This window comes from Pinus tabuliformis, chromosome 3_2 (assembly GCF_031772625.1).
Source record: "Pinus tabuliformis cultivar Carrire ecotype Pingquan chromosome 3_2, CPIR1, whole genome shotgun sequence".
NCBI lineage: Eukaryota > Viridiplantae > Streptophyta > Pinopsida > Pinales > Pinaceae > Pinus > Pinus tabuliformis.
This window is the reverse complement of record NC_142302.1, coordinates 128,407,140-128,424,302: the sequence shown is the minus strand read 5'-3', so window position 1 is coordinate 128,424,302 and position 17,163 is coordinate 128,407,140. Positions and strand designations below refer to the sequence as shown.

The following is a 17,163-nucleotide window of genomic DNA, read 5'->3' as shown; positions in this document are numbered from 1 at the left end:
TTAGGGAGCTAGCACAACTCAAGTAGATTGGAACACTAGATGCCTATGTTTTAGAATTCCAGCGAGTAGTTTTTATGGTGATAGACATATCTGAGCAGAGGCTGATCATGCTTTTCACAGAAGGGCTAGCTGAACCCCTACGTGGTTGGGTCAAGGCCTTCATGTTAATTTTCTCTTAGCGCTATATTGTTCTTTGCTTTGATAAATGCATTTTATGTTATTTACACATTGAATTCACCCCTGAGCATTATAACATTATTACTTCAAATGCAATTATGTAGAAAGAACAATATCAATAACAATGTAGCGGAAATAAAAGGAACATAAAATGCATTCACACATAAAGATACTAGGATTGGTCGGAGACCAGGCCAAAACCCCACAAGGGGGAAAACCCGTCAAATCTTCTCCACCTTTCACTGTCGAGAGAACCAGATGAAGGATGCAAATCTACCTGTAGAGCGAGGCAAATAAATTGAGTCACAAAGCGACATATATAATTACCCTATTTGAATCACAAAACCATGGACATTGTTGTCACACAAAGTGTCTAGGCACCGCGACAACACTTAGAGTAAGGGCTGTCACTCTAATCCTTACTCACTTTGTTTAGACTCTCTCCTAGACAAGTCAAGGGGGGTAGTACCTAAGGTGAATGGATGGAGATAGCCTGTGGAACACAGGCTTTAGGAGATTTTAAGGATGAATTTAAAGAAAGTCTCTGTCAATTGAGATAGATAGATTAAAATAAGACACAACCATAAGATAAAATTGATTATAAACCAATGCCTTTAATTTGAATTAACCATAGACTAAATAAAAACAAGTTATCCAGAGCAAAATTATAAATGTGGCAAAGTGACGATCATGAACAATTAAATGTAAAATGCTCAAAACTTTAGCATGCAGGATAATCTAGCAAAATTTATCTTTCTCCAATAGTCAATATGATTTTTTAAACATTTATCGCACCTTGACAATAGAGAAATCACGAAAATTTAAGATTTTGCACATAACACCAAAAACACCAAGGAACTCTAAATTAGTATTTTAATTATTCCTTAGGCAATTGCTTTAATGTGAAAAATGAAAAAGTACAACAAATCAAAGGGTTAATAAAAATAAATTTTTAGTGGACCATAGGCCACATTATTATTTTTTTTTAAATGTGAAAGCGCAAATCCTCCTTTAATTTACTTCATTCTCAATTATAAAATCACCAAAATTTAAAAAATTTTAGATTTTTTTTTTATTTTTTATTTTTATTTTTTTTTTTATTTATTTTTTTTTTTTTTAATTTAGAAATTTTTATGTTTTTTGTTTTTTTGTTTTGTTTTGTTTTGTTTTTGTTTTTTTTTTTTAAATGTAAATAAAAATCAAAGTCAAAATCATAAAAATTTGAAAAAATGTAAAACAAAATAAAATCAAATAAAAAAATAACTAAAAAAAATCGAAAAGCAAAACCAAAAAAAAAAATTCGAAATTTTAAACTAAAACTAATTTAAACAAAGTTTCAAAAAATGAAATCAGATTATTAAGAAAAAGAACTAACCTAAACCCTAACGAAAAAACCTAAAGCGAAGCTAAAACAAAAAGAAAATAGAAAAAAAAATCAAAGAGTTTTGTTTGTATGCAGGTTGGAGCTCGACGACGGCGTTGAGGGAGAAAGCTATGGCTTTGAGGGAGGACGAGGAAGCTCGTGCCGAGCTTCGAGGGAGATGGAGCTTGTTGGTCGAAAAGCATAGGCGAAGGATGGAGTAGGGATGATAGCTCGACGGAGGAGGAAAGGACTGTGAGAGCAGGTTTGCAGTTAAGGAGGAGGGAGCTGTAGCGAGAGTAGTAAGTTGAATGTAGCAATTTTTTGCAGGTCGATGGAGCGGCGGAGGGGAGATGAACTACACAAATATATAGCTGCGGTTTGCATGAATGGAGCTGCAGATTATAACGTTTGGATGGAGGGACAAATGCATACGTAGATGGAGAGAGGGATCCGCAGGTGGGGTTTTTCTGTTGCAGGTTAGGGTTTGGACGAAGGGGTAAATAGAGTCGTTTGAAAGCAATGAGGGGTTGAGACGTAGGGAAAGACTGTGAGAGCTGTAGCTGCAGGTTTGCGGGATGACGCAGCAGAAAGAAAGTAGGAGGCTGCGATTTGGATGAAGCAGTGATGGGAGGATCCGCTGGTTTTTTGCAGGAGGGGTATGGTAGCAGATTGGGGATAAAGGCTTTCCCTAAAAAATTCGAAATTTTCTGCAGCAAAGAAAGTAAAAAACCCTAGGCAGTAGATAGGTAGCCAAAGAACCCAAGAAAAAATTCTAGATTAAAATGTTATACTTCTGCTTCAGATTTATGAGTGAAACCCTTATGAAAATTTCCAGATTAAAAAAAATTTCAAACCCTTGGACTGCAAAATAATGCCCTTGCAAAATGGTATTGAGGCCATATCTTACTCTCCAGGGCCTAGATCTGGTTTCAAATCAAACTTCTCCTTGAGATCTGCAATCTGTACCTGAAAACAAAAACACCCAGAATCCATATATACAAAAAAATAAATAAAATCCTAGAAACCCAAGTCAGAAAACCCAAAAAATAAATAATATTTTTTTACAGATCTATGCACAATAATGGTAGATCTATCAGATCTAAGGAGTATGAGTCCAACTCTGCTCCCAGATCTAATAATCTAAGGCCGTCAACAAGTAGATCTATCAATTTCCCACATAAAAATTAAATTTTTAAATTTTAAAGGAGGTGCTTAGCTCAAAACTCTTCGTATATCACACATAAAATATTATGATAAGCCCAGAACTAATTTAGCTGGGCTCTTCAGAAAACACAGATCGGGAGTTGGCTGGTCCAACTGAAAAACTTTCCCTAACGCCCAAGGATCTAAAAATCAAGATTTTCCTGCAAAACTCAATCCAACCATTAAAAATAGAGTGAGAAAATGATAATAAAATTCAGATAAATAGAGATACCTGCTATTACATTCAAAATTTAAATTATCATTTAAACCCCAGCCACTGAGCAAGATACCTGTACTCAATTCACTCTTTAGAAGCTATCATCAATGGCTCAAAAAAATTTATGAATGAAAACAACATATCTTACAGTATTTCCATGAAGAGTAACACTAACGAAATTTAACCCAAAGTCTTTTTTTATTATCCAGGAAAAATTTACACAAGATTTTTGCCTAGCACACGATTCAGAGATCGGATAGATCGATTGACAAATGACTTCCTATTTAAAGATAAATCTTCCAACGACTAGTTCGAGTGATCCTCGTCAATGCAATCTTGACCGTTGATGAAGATTAAAATTCCTTTTAATCTCATCTGTCGAAATATTTAAATATATGGGGAAATTCGAATTTTTCAATTAAATACATTTTAATTAACTCAAAATTAATTTTTTGAGTTAATTTCCCTCAAATTTTGACTTTGACTTAACCCCCAGGGATCAAAGGTTCGAAATTTATCAAAATAATTAGTTTATCTTAGTCCTTGGATTTCTTAAAATTTAATTTTTAAGGACATGCGAATTTTGCCTTTGGAGAATTTACATTTACCTAGGACCTTGAATTAATTAAATTTTTGGCTTAGAATTTTAATTAATTTTTGGCCAGAAAAATTAATTAATTAACCCATGAGGGGATAAATTATTTTTCCAACCTCAAAACACTTTATATTATGATTTTTATATTTTTTACATCATAAGGGGGAAAACCCATTTGTAATAGATCTTCACAACTACCCATTTCCGTGACACAAATATTATCCAGCGGACGAAACAATTTGTAATAAAATAACCTAACCAAATAGTTATGATTATTCCCAAATCACTTTTACATAGACTCGATCTAGAACACTAGGATTTGCCTTAGATTCCAGTGACAAAATACATTCCAACTTTGGGGTAAGACTGAAGGAAAACCCTGCCGACCATCCGATAATAGATTGGTGAGACAAAAAACCTCCCAGAATGTAGATCGTCACCAGAAATGTAAGTTTACCTAGGTTGTTACATACATGACACGGTTCTTTTGAGATTATTTACATCATATACATGCAGAATGGGTTTACATTATAACATGATGATCGGGTTGTTGATGATAGTTGGACGGCACAGATACATCGATCAGACGCATATAAAATTTTAGGGGCGAATGTTCGCCCTTTGGCGAAATTAAGGGGTTTTAAATTTTTAGTGGGTGAATATTTTGTATCATAGCACATTTTTACAAATCACCTCAAATAGCCCACCTTATTTTAAGGGAGAGGGTAAAAAAGGTAAATTTAGCCCTTGAAACTAGGAGTTACAACCTTCCATTCGCCCATTTTCAAGAATAGGGTTTATTTAAGTGAATCCATTCGCCCATTTTCAAGAATAGGTTTTATTTAAGTGAATGCTATGGGCCAAACACCATATTTATAAAAGAGGTATGATAAATTAATAAAAATATAAATAAATGAAAAGTATGGTAAATAAATAAAACATTTTTTATATTTAGTCCATAAGTCATCTTATATACATGCAAGGGTGTAAACAAATAAAAATATAAGTAAAGTGGAGGTATGGTAAATAAATAAAACGTCTTTTTATACTTACTCAAAAGGTATGGTAAATAAATATAAATATAAATAAACTAGATGTATGGTAAATAAATAAAACCTCTTTTTATATTTAGTCCATAACCCTCGTTGTATTTATGAAGGCTCAAGAAAGAGGTTTTATTTAAGTGAATCCTATGGGCCAAATACCATATTTGTAAAAGAGGTATGGTAAATTAATAAAAATATAAATAAACGAGAGGTATGGTAAACAAATAAAACATTTTTTTATATTTACTCCATAAGTCACCTTATATTTAAGAACACTTAAAAAATGCGTTATATTTAGGTGAAACCTATGGGCAAAATACTATGGGACAAATACCATGGACTAGATTGTTATTAATACCATGCAAAAAAACATATTTAGCCCTAATATTAGTATTAATAAAAATAAAAATGGCACATGGTATTGACCCATGGTATTCACCAAAATGGCACATGGTATTGACCCATGGTATTCACCTGGAATGTAGCCTATTTAAATGGGAGAATTAAACCAGCATAGATCCATCTTTACTCTGGATCTACTAACCCCCGAGAGGTATCAAATATCGTGATATGCAAACTAGCATAGAGTGAAAAAATATTTGATCCCTCTCGGGGCTTGGTGGATCAAGAGTAGAAATGGATGTTGTAATTTGATGTATGTTAAACATTTTAGCTTGGTTAAAATAAAAAATAAAATAAAATTCAACTATTAATTTTATTAATTTTTATAAATTACTAATAGTAATTCTTAAGCTCCAGGTTTATGATAACCCATGGTATTGACCCATGATAATACCATGGTATTCATGTGAGCATAGACTATTTAAAGGGGAAATTCTATCATCTTAGATCCATCTTAATTTTGGGTCTACCAAGTGCTCAGAGGGATAAATAGATTTCATCCCCCTAAGAGTGGTAGATGTGGAGTTAAGATGGATATAGGTTGGTTTTTATGATAATGAAGATATTAAATAGACTTAGGAAATTATATTGTAAAAACATTTTAAGGTGAATGGTTAAAGCATAGACATTGGACAAGTATATTTGTATACTTCTATTTTAAACTGAAACAAATTCAGGGCTAAAAGGAATGGATTGATTGCACTAGTCATCCTTCTATAACTTTCCAACATACGCTGGAGTAAACGGATTGTAATTTGGGTAATTTTTCTAATTGCAAACAGGAACATACTTGTGTATTGGCAGGGTGGTTACGAGGTCCCTAGAAGTGATGAATTTGAATTTTTCTTGGTTTTATATATAGTATTAGGTTTTTTCTCATGCTTTCTATGAATGACACGGGTGAATTTTATCCTACACCCACTAGGTTATCGATATGTAATTTCAGTAATTTTGATTTCAAAAGATATTTTAAAGAAATGCAATGATTTCATTTGTGTATTCAATAAACACAATATTCTAATGGAATTCTGCATTTGTGGTTTACCTATATAGATTCCATGGAGAAGTGTTAGTGGTGTGACATCAATTGTCCTCAAGCAGAGGCTTTAGTTTTACTCTTTTTGGAAGCAAATACTTTCTTCCAACATTTTTGAGTTCCATGAAATATTTGAAAGTCCTAATAGTATTCAATTATGGGTTCAAGAGAGACATAGTATTCAATTATGGGTTAAAGAGATCCACACTGAATGATCTATCGGCCTTATCTTCACTTAGTTTAAGACTATTCACTTGGAGAGCCTGCATGTGCCCCCACTTCAAGAGCACAGTAAAGTCATGTAGAACTTAGAGAAGCTATCTTTAAGCTTTTAGTGAAGAATGGAAAAATGTCTGGGTTCAATAACAACCAGTCGAGCATTAAGCTTCCAATAATGCTAGATTTTAACCTGGAGCACTTTTGTGATTTGGAGGAGATGCCCCCTCGTATTTGTGACACATCTTCAGTTGTGAATTGGACTATTACTAACTGTCATTCCTTCGAAAGTTACCTGATGACTTGGGGAACCTCAACTCTTTAAGAATGTTAAGGAAGGAAAGAAAGTACATTATGCTAAGTTCTCTTATGCTTTTCAAGTTTTTCTTGGATATCTACAACGTTTCAGGTAGGAAAGTACATTCTGTTAATGAAAATTTGTCTTGATAGAAAGGCCCAATTTCAAATTCTAATGCTTTCAAAAAACATTGTATAACTGTAATGTTTCTAAAAGGAAAGCATATTTTTTCAATTTAAGTATCATGATCCCATATTCCAACTTATTTTTCAGTAACCCATTAGGCTTTGTAGCTTTGAATAAATCCATGTCTTTTGATAAGATCCTCTTCCAAATTAGAATGCAGTTTCCTTTTGGCAATAACCACATACAATGTCTTGATTTTGTTATTGAGAAAATAGAGGTTGTGAAACAAGCTTGTGCCATACAAGGACTTGATTCATTGATTATGTATCAATTATGGCTCTTGATGTAACAATGTCTTGATTTTGTTGCTTGAAAATAGAGGTTACACTTTACTATTTCACAGAATTTCTTACAATCTTTCCATAAGTATTGATTTGTAATCTCAGTCATTGAGGGATGACAGTAATGACAAAGGTAATATTCCATGGTTTGGAGTTACCCTCTTACTAAATATTTAAATATATCACCACAATTTAACTGTTAGTTAAAGGAATTGTATTTTATTTGTAAACAATTCATTGCTTGATTTATAGATTTTGATTTTTTCCCTTTTTTATTTTTTTCTCAGATTTGGTATGAGATATCTTCCAATATTTGGGTTCCCTAGTTTCCCCACCATAGCTATGAGGTTCAGATGCTATCATTAAATATTCTCAGAACGTCACAACTTTTCTAGTAAGTGTACTTTGAAACATTGTTGTTGCTTTTCCATGGTGTTAATGCAAATAAGCACTACAACTAGTGCCATTATTTAGATTAAGTGCTGAAATCTAGGTGGTCTTGTAATGATGGAGTGATTGTTTTCTAGCTACTAAGGCCATATGCATTTTTATCTCTTATGTTGTCCTGAGATATTCAAATCCAGAATAAGAATTGAGGTCTCGTTTCCACTGTGGATTGCAGTCAGTTTCTTGAACATAATATATAGTAGATTATATTTTACTAATCAACTGCGGATGTGATCCCTCACAGGAAAGGAAATTCAAAGTGACTTTGATTTCACATTGATTTGTCAAAACATCCACACAGGAAAGGAGATTCAAAGTGACACTGATTTCACACTGATTTGTCAAAATGGAGGCAAGAGAAAAGGAAACTTTGTATTCAACAATGCTCTTAATTTCATATGTACATGCACAGACATATTAGTAGAAAATATTGAAGGGTTGCCTAAGTAATATTTTCCATTCCACTACATTCTTTACAGCTTGTAAATAAATAACTCGGAACCATTCATTACACTACTTGTTATTCTTTATTAATCAGTGGTTAAGATTTTGATATTGAACTGGCTAAGATTTTTCTTCCTTCTGTGAAATTGTGTGTTCTATAATGCTTCTTTTCCATTCACTATGTATAGCATATAAAGTGTGTCTAATGGAGTAAGAAGATTGGAAAGTCTTGTGATCCTTGAAATATGTTACAAGGCAGAAACCCAACGGGGCAGGGTAGGTGGATCCCCACAAAGGGGTCACAAATACCAAAGTTGGTATTGGCTAGTGCCTTGAGCTAGAAAATTTCCTTTACCCTTGTATTAACAGTGAATCTAGAGAGGATTCTAATATTATCTTTATAAGATTTATATTAGTTAAGATTGATGAATAAAATTCATGAGATATGAGCTAGGATGTCCTTGCAAGGTGGTTGTTGATTATTGGAAGCTATGATGGCCATTATGTCAGGCTAGGTGGTCGCACTCCCTTGATCGTGAGCACGATTGTGATCAAGATGGAAGACTTCATAGTCTGGATTGATTGTTTAGCAGTGATAATTAGTGGGCTCATTCACAAAAGCTTCTATTTCACTAATCCTTTTTATAGAGTTGTCAGATTCAATTTCCAAAGGTTTTAATTACACTATAGAGTTGAGTTCTGAGAGAGTTGTGATTCACAGTGTTAAGTATAGCAGCTATGACACTTGAATGAAGACAAGCATAGTAGATGTATCAGACTCTGTTATAAGCTTACCTACATATTATAAGGGACTTGGTTGGCTTTTTTATAATTTTATAAACAAGTTCCATTTCGTGGAAATGTGAAAAAAACAGTAATATTGCCACCATGTGGCTCTTGTCATATATGGTTTTATACTTTTTCAAAAAATTCTCTAAGAGTTCACAATGCTAAGATTCACTTGGACCTTACAAAGTTTTATTATTTAGTGAAAGACTCACCAAGATCTTACAAGATTTTATAATTGAGTAAAATATTCGCCATGCCTGGTGAGAGATTCGCCAAAAAATTATATATACATATTATATTATTGATAAAATCGCCTTCCATTTTTCCTATATACCATGGAGATTCGCCCATTTATTATACATATAAATTTAGGGGGGGTTCTTAAAATTTTCCCTGATCAGGCGTTATCCCTTTTGCGAATAAAGGGGGTGTACTGCTATGGGTCATTGATACGTAGTGGTCAACATTTGGCTCTAACTGGGGACATGTTGCTGCACCAGAGGAATGCGAGAATCCAGTATTTGCATCCATGCAACACACAATATAACATAAGTAGTGTCCATCCAAAATCATGATATAACATCACACACAAGGAAGATACAAGCTCTTCTTTTACTAACTAATCTAACAACATGAAAAACATAAATCTACCTACAAAATAAAACACTGAAATAAAAGGGGTAGGGTTAGGAATACAATACAAAGGATGCCCCATGGCATCAGATACATTCAATGTAAGGCATGCTGAGCATTTGCCTGCTTTCAGGCAAATCTATAGGCTGCTTTTCAGATGTGCCATTTTAATCGTGCATATGGTAGGACTCTTCCCTCTTTGAAAATTACGCCGTTTAGATCCGTCTTCTGCAGAATTTACTCGAAAACCATGAAACTTGTCCAAATTATTTAGAAAATGAATAACACGTGTTTCATGCCCATGTTCAGATTTATCTAGGATAGAAGGTTTAAGAATGATATTCGTCTTAGTTTTATCTTCAATTAATTTATCAGACAACTGCAGTGCATGGTAGAAGCAACAACAATTAACTCATCAGCTAAAATATTTTTCTCTCTTGGGATAGCTTCAAGGTTAATGGCATCAAAATACTCCATGGTAACCCACACATCATTCCTATAATTTTTTAATCTCTAATTTTCACATGTGAATTTATTTTTAATTTGCATGATAACTAAATCTGAATCACCCTTGATACTTATCAATTTAACTTTTAAAGCTTTTGCCAATTCAATACCCAACAACAAGGCTTCATATTCAGCCACATTGTTGGTCGCTTTAAATTCTAACCGATAGGCAAATTTGAAAATATGACCAAGGGGAGATTTTAGGACAATTCCCTCACCTTTACCATGCCTAGATGCTGCACCATCAAATTATAAATGCCAAACCTTATCTTTTAAATCACTCTCTTTTTTTATCAACCTTGACCTCTACGGGAATGATTGAATTAGATAAAATAGCATGCTTCCCAGGGTTTTGTTGCTCACATATTATCTCATTATGGGGACTTTTAGGATCTTTGACATGGAATCTCCTTTCGCGCTCTCTGCTTAATTTAAGAAATCCTTGACCATTAGGGGAAGGAATTGTATCATATGACCAATTCATTTGAATGCTTCCTCTTAAATCAGAGGCCCATTTCCTAGACAAAAGCATACCCCAAGCATCAGGCACGTTAACCACAACTATGTCCATGACAATCATGATATCAGGGTAGACAAACAGATGGCTTGTAAGTCCTTAATCAACCCATGAACTTCAATTTTTTTCGAATCCATGGCACATATGTTATAGTAAGGCGTAGATATCCTTTAGTTAAGCTGCTCCATGACTCTCTTAGTCATCACACAAGCTGAAGCACTAGATTCAAGCATGCAATTATATAACCGATAATTATTAACAAGCAAAGTAATGAAAAACGAAGAATGCCCTTTGTTATCGGATTCCATACTTTGCAAATACACGGGAGCATCCTGGTAGAAAGCCTCATGAGTTTCATCTTGAGTTGCATTCACCTAGGTACTATCAATAGCACTTAGTAACTTGGCCTTTTGGGAGGGGATCTTCACTATTTCGGTGACAGGAACCAAAACTTTAGAATTATTAAACCAACCTCCTAAATCAATATTCATACCAGAAGCTGATCCGGGGTTAAGACTTCAAGAATTAATTTGATTATCATTTTGACTTCTTCTCTGATAGGTTAGCCCCTTGTCCTTAGCAATTTCAAGAACTCACTTAGGAGGAGGCTCCTCACTAAAAAGTTTAACCAAGACATCAGTTTCTTGACCAAAATTATTAATGCTATATGAAGATGTGAAAGGTCTGATAGGTTGACTATTTCCCTTGACCTCTTCCCAATTTTCTTGTGATAAATGATATTCTTTACCAACCATGTTTATCTGATTATTTGTCTTAAGCATCTCATGATGTATGATTCTCTTGATAACAAGACAAGTAGCTTCTTCATGAAGCTTGTCACAAGCCCTATAGTAAGGCGGGGTATCCTCCACAAGATTATTAGTTTTGAGAGGATTGGGAGGCCTCTGCTCACTGGTTTGACCTTTTTTCTGCCAATTATTTCGATTATTATTATTATCCTGACCCATAGGTTGATGATTTTGCATTTGAGCTCTTTCCATTTGAATCAACCTAGACTGCAATGTAGTTGTCTCCTTAGCATGATCATCAATCATCCTAGCTTGATTTAACTCCATATTTTCTAACTGTTTAAGCAATTTTTGCATAGATTCTTCTTCATATTCCTTTTCTTTTTCTTTAGGTTCTTTTAATTTAACAACAGATTTATCAAACCTAGGAATTTCAGATATGCCAGAAGCCTTCTTATCGTTTTCCAGCTATTCTGCTGTGATTTGACAAGCCTTGTAGTCACAAGGCTTGGACCTTCTTAGTTCATAAGAAGTGTCAAGATTGAAAGCATCAAGATAGTATTCAAGAAGCATTTTCTTAGTTGGTTTATAATCAATAGATATTTCTTTAAGCATACCATTAAACCTTCTATTAAATTCTTCACACTTCTCATTTTCTTTCTTTTTAATGATGCTAATGGCTTTTGCTAGATCGATCTTCTTTCTTATCACCAAATTTCTCTCTAAAAGCATTAAGGAGGGAATCATATTGTTAAACACTCATGGACAGCAAGAGAGATATGAAAGATAAAACATGCAAGTACATTTTTTTATTAACAACTGATATACATTTATAGTACATTGTTGTGACCGTTGGGTTTCACATCCCAAGGTCTCTTGGACTACTTAGTCTATTCAGCTTCCACACTAACCCATTTAGGATTAAGTGTCCAACACATATGAATCAATGCTATGATCAGGCCTATCCCTAAACCAATCCATAGCATCCAGCTCAAGGGTTAAGACGAAGCATTTCATTTGCACATCCTCATAATTTTGATTCTGTGAGAATTTAGCCCACCAAGTCTGAAAAGCATATAAATGATTTTTAATAGTGATTGCATTATTTCCTTGGAAAGCGGGTAGCTTGTCTAGACTAGTATTAGGAAGGTTATGGGGATAACCCTGGATGTTAGCAAAGTTAAGAGGCTGATAGATATCCATGATCTCTGGAATGGGAAGATTCAAGAAGAGTGAATAGATGTCACGGAGAGCTTCCTGGCTGAAATTGTCAAGGAGTGTACGAGAAGAGAGCTTGTGTAATCTAGCTCTGAGAGCCCTTTCAAGGTCTGGAGTAGGATTAACCAAGCTACTTGGGTTCCTCCTAGTACACGCCCCTATAGAAGATGATGGAAGTGGAGTCGCCACTCGGACGGAAATCTAACTTAGACACAAAAGATGATATGATGAAAATGAGATGAAGATGAATTAGTGAAGATGAAAGGATCAAATGTAGAGAAGAGATTGAGAGAACCAAGGACGAAAAACTCTGTCCTCGACAATGGCGCTAAAAAATGTTGTCGCACAAAGTGTCTAGGCACCGCGACATGGCTTAGAGTAAGGGCTGTCATTCTAATCCTTACTCACTCCGTTTAGACTCTCTCCTAGACAAGTCAAGGGGGGTAGTCCCTAAGGTGAATGGATGAAGATAGCCTGTTGAATACAAGCTCTAGGAGATTTTAAGGATGAACAACTTAATGAATTTAAAGCGAGTCTCGGTCAATTGAGATCAGTGTTGATAATATCGGTATCGGGAAAATATCGGCGAGGGTCCGGAAAATATCTTATCGGAAATATCGGCGAAAATATCGGCAAAATATCGGCAAATATCGGCAAGCATAAAAAATGCATAATATATTCATTTTTTTTCAGATTTCTAAACATATAAAGCAATAACAACATGAAATAAACACATTGGCACATAAATATGAAGAAAACACTGATATATATGATGTCAAATAGAAATGATACATCAAACTTCAAAGGCGATACCAAATCCTGCTGATCCCTGATAGTGATAAATTGATAATTGTCCAATCAAGGACTCAAACAAAAATTAAAATAACATCACATATCCTACTGATCCCTGATAGTGATAATTGTCCAATCAAGGACTCAAACAAAACAACATCACATATATAAAAGTTTAAAAGTATTTCATCATCATCAGTTATAAACTTATATGTAGCAAAAGTTGCAAAACAAATAAAACTAGCAGCTATCTATCTGAGACCATTGGCCTCTCCCTAGCAGCTTTCTTTCTGTCTTGTTCAGCAATTGCTTCACGAGCTTTTTGTATAACCTCTGCACTAGAAACCATACAAGGCATCACATCTGGTGCATCATATGCAGAGAGTTTAGCCAGATGGTATTTCAATCGTGTAATCCCTCCTGACATCTTGGTCCCACACAAGTTGCATGATATAAGTGCCTGATTTGCCCCACCAACAGCCTCCCCATACTCCCAAAATGGGTCCAAAGCTTTTGGCATATTTGACATTTGTACTTGTAGTGAACTAATTCAAACCTAGGGCACAAAAAAAACAAAAAATTGGCATTAAATGAGTATAACTATACAGTGCCCAACAAACACTCAAGAAACTATTTTAATTTTTAAAGCAACATCTTCATGTTCAGAATTTAAACAACAAAAGCAAGCATAAAAAATGCATACTATATTCATTTTTTTCAGATTTTTAAACATATAAAGCAATAACAACATGAAATAAAGTTAATAAACACATTGGCACATAAATATGAAGAAAACACTGATATATATGATGTCAAATAGAAATGATATATCAAAGGCGATACCAAATCGTGCTAATCCCTGATAATTGTCCATTCAAGGACTCAAATGTGGAGAACCAATACAAAATAACATCACATATAATAATAAAAGTATCTCATCATCATGAGTTACATGTAGCATAACAAATAAAACTAGCAGCTATCTATCTACTGCCCTCTCCCCCTTTTACGGGAAAACATGATGGGCTGTTTGTCAGGCCTGCCCCTAGTAGTAGAAGGCCCTGACACTGCCTCTGCACCTAATGTCAAATAATGAGTGATAGGCATGGAGCTATGCTCTCCTATATCTATAGCAGATGGTGTTGATGCTGATGCTCCCGCAGTGTCCTCCTCCAGCTCCTCCTGCTCCTCCTCTAAGTGCTGCTGCTCCTCTGACTCCGAGTCCTCCTCTTGCTGCCCCTGCTCTAATGGATCATCTGCCACTGGCTCCTCCAACCATGAAGGTGACTCCTCCAATATGGGCTCCTGAGACTCCACCCTCCACGGAGACAATACATCAATATTGTCTAAGGAAATGGCATCTGGATCCATTGGTGATTCTATTTGCCTCACTCGAAGTCGGATGTTGTAATGCACATACACCAAATCGTTGAGGCGTGCGAACTCCAACCTGTAAGAGTGTCAAAAAAAGTAATGAGTCTTGACTCTTGACTCTTGAGTCTTGACACTTGAAGGTCATAAATTAAAAATTAAAAATTACAATAAGTGTAATTGCTCAACTGAAGGCTTGAGTTCAAAGTTATACCTGTTGCGCTTTTTGGCGTGTATTTTCTCAAATACACTCCAATTGCGCTCACACCCTGAAGAGCTACATGTTTGACTCAAGATTCGCATAGCCAAATTTTGCAAATTTGGTACCCTTGCACCATAGCTTCGCCACCAAAGATCTACAACAAAATAATGAAATAAAAAATTCAAAAACTTAAAAGTTAAAACATAATTAAATTCAAATTTATAATTTCTAATGAGTGATGACTTGTCACTTACGTGGCATGAAGAGGGCCCTTTCCTTAATGGCATTATGAAAGCCAAATAGGCCAACACAATCCTGATAATTATGTATCTCGCGGTTGATATTGAGACGAACCTCAGAATCAGGTACCATCCTCTCAATACAGGAATGGAGCCCTTCAATCACCTCGCCATCAAAACGAAAATTGCATTTGTATGCAAATGCAGGGTTGAGGAAGAGTGCTGCTGCATGAATGGGTCGATGAAGCATCCCTGTCCACCGACTATCGATCACATCCCATAACATCATCTGCCTATTAAGGCCAGCAGAACCCTTGTCTGCATAATAGGAACGAATGGCCTCCTTGGCCCTATCCATGGCCTCATACAAATAAGGCATTGCAGGCTTCTCTCCATCCACCAATCTAAGAACCTTTACTATAGGTTCGCTAACTGCACATGCTTCTTCTACTCCACGCCAAAATGTCTCAGAGTACACCATTTTTTCAATGGCTTTCCCATCAGGCCTCCTGCTGTATCTACAACCACGCCAATCATTAGAGACAAACATTTGCTTCAACTCGTACTGACATCGAAGCAAAGACTGAAGAGTAATAAAGGTTGTGGCAAAACGTGTGATGGCAGGACGCCGCAACTCCTTGTTTCCTGTGAACCTCCTCATAAGGCTAAGAACAATAGCATGGTTATAAATAAACTTGGGGATGCTCCTAGCCATATGAACTGCCTCCTTGATGAAGGAGAGTTTCCCCATATCCTCAAGCAACAAATCAAGACAATGCGCTGCACATGGAGTCCAGAACAATGTGGGATGCCTCTCCATAAGCATTCTGCCGGCAGACACATAATTAGCTGCATTGTCTGTTACGACTTGCACCACATTCTGCACACCAATCTCCTGAATGAACCCATCTAACAACTCACATATCGTTGCTGCATCTTTGATATGTTCTGATGCATCCAACGATTTAATAAACATGGTACCTTTAGGACAATGTACCAAGAAATTTAGAAGGGTCCTACCCTTCCTATCTGTCCAACCATCAGACATCACTGTGCATCCAGTGACTTCCCATGTCTGTTTCAACTCCGCCAATCTAGAGTTGATGTCCTCTTTTTCTGCTTGAAGAATTGGCCCCCGCAACTCCTCATATGTGGCACTTTTGTACCCTGGGCCCACAACAGCAATAGCATCACACATTGGTTGCCAAAATGGATTGGTTTTTGTGATGCTGAGAGGTAAGTCGCTCCAATAAATACACCTCCCCATGACTCTATCTGCTTCTTCCTTCTCCTTTTTTTTGACAAGCGATTTTATGCCAGGTTGTGCTCCAGCTCCTGTTCGTGGAACAAAAAATGATGACCTCGCATTCACACTAGCATGTGATGGTGTGCCAGTTGTGGAGCCCCTCCCACTAGCGCCAGTAGGGCCACTACCCTGAACATCAAAATCATGAGAAGATATCCCAAGGGATCTACCTGCACGTTCAGCTTTGTTTCTTTCCACCTCTTCCTTCTTTCTGTCCTTTTCTTCAATTGCCTCAAGAGCTTTTCGTATAAGCTCCGGACTAGAAACTCTACAAATGCCAACATCATGTCCAGGGAGTCTAGCAAGATGGTATTTCAGTCGTGTAACCCCACCTGTCATCTTGTCCCCACACAATTTGCATGAAAGATATGCACGATTTGTCCCACCATCAGGGATCCCATACTCCCAAAATGGGTCCAAGTTTTTTGGCATATTTGTATTTTTGTATTGCTGTTAGCCGCTAACTCAAAAGGAAACCTACAGCACCAAAAAAAATTTGGAATTAGTAACTTAATAACTTAATAAGTAATACGAATTTACGAAATTCCATGGGTGCAGGTCTCAATATCAAATCCTCATTCTTCAAAGACAAATGGAATAAACTTTAACAAAGTTCTACAATCTGCAATCTTCACACAAGTGACAAAGGACCCTAGTCAAGCTATGTAGAAAAGACTAAAAGAGTCAAAACTCAAAAGACATTAAAATCATAAAATATAAATGTATTCAATAACAGCGTTAGAGGACTGCGATTTGGCTGCTACAGGCAGTGTATAGTTATACATTGAGGATAATAAAAGCATTTATAAATTATATTTATGCTTCTAATGTTGGCTTATATGCTATCTTCTGAGGATAAGCAACTGTTGGCTTATATGCTATTTTTTACAGGCTGCACACTTTGAAAACTTGAATCAATTATATATTAA

The 17,163-nt window shown here is 35.6% G+C and overlaps 2 protein-coding genes across 2 annotated transcripts in view; one reads left to right on the top strand and one right to left on the bottom strand.

Moving 5' to 3' along the window:
• Window positions 1-17,163, top strand: part of LOC149180138 (SET domain-containing protein) — a 181,160-nt gene that overhangs the window by 23,265 nt on the left and 140,732 nt on the right.
• Window positions 13,261-16,704, bottom strand: LOC149180140 (uncharacterized). The gene is made up of 3 exons (XM_089415923.1): window positions 14,944-16,704; window positions 14,702-14,843; window positions 13,261-14,566 (listed from the first exon to the last, which is right to left on the bottom strand). The coding sequence occupies exons 1-3, from the start codon at window positions 16,664-16,666 to the stop codon at window positions 14,104-14,106; spliced, it is 2,328 nt and encodes a 775-aa protein (XP_089272049.1). The 5' UTR covers window positions 16,667-16,704; the 3' UTR covers window positions 13,261-14,103.

What these genes read in the sequence shown, in the direction of transcription:
- LOC149180140 (XM_089415923.1), bottom strand. Translation starts at nt 16,666, where the DNA reads ATGCCAAAAAACTTGGACCCATTTTGGGAGTATGGGATCCCTGATGGT. An exon ending in AAGGGCCCTCTTCATGCCAC is followed by an intron (nt 14,844 to 14,943) that starts GTAAGTGACAAG and finishes ATTTTGTTGTAG; the next exon opens with ATCTTTGGTGGCGAAGCTAT. An exon ending in CACGCCAAAAAGCGCAACAG is followed by an intron (nt 14,567 to 14,701) that starts GTATAACTTTGA and finishes ACACTCTTACAG; the next exon opens with GTTGGAGTTCGCACGCCTCA.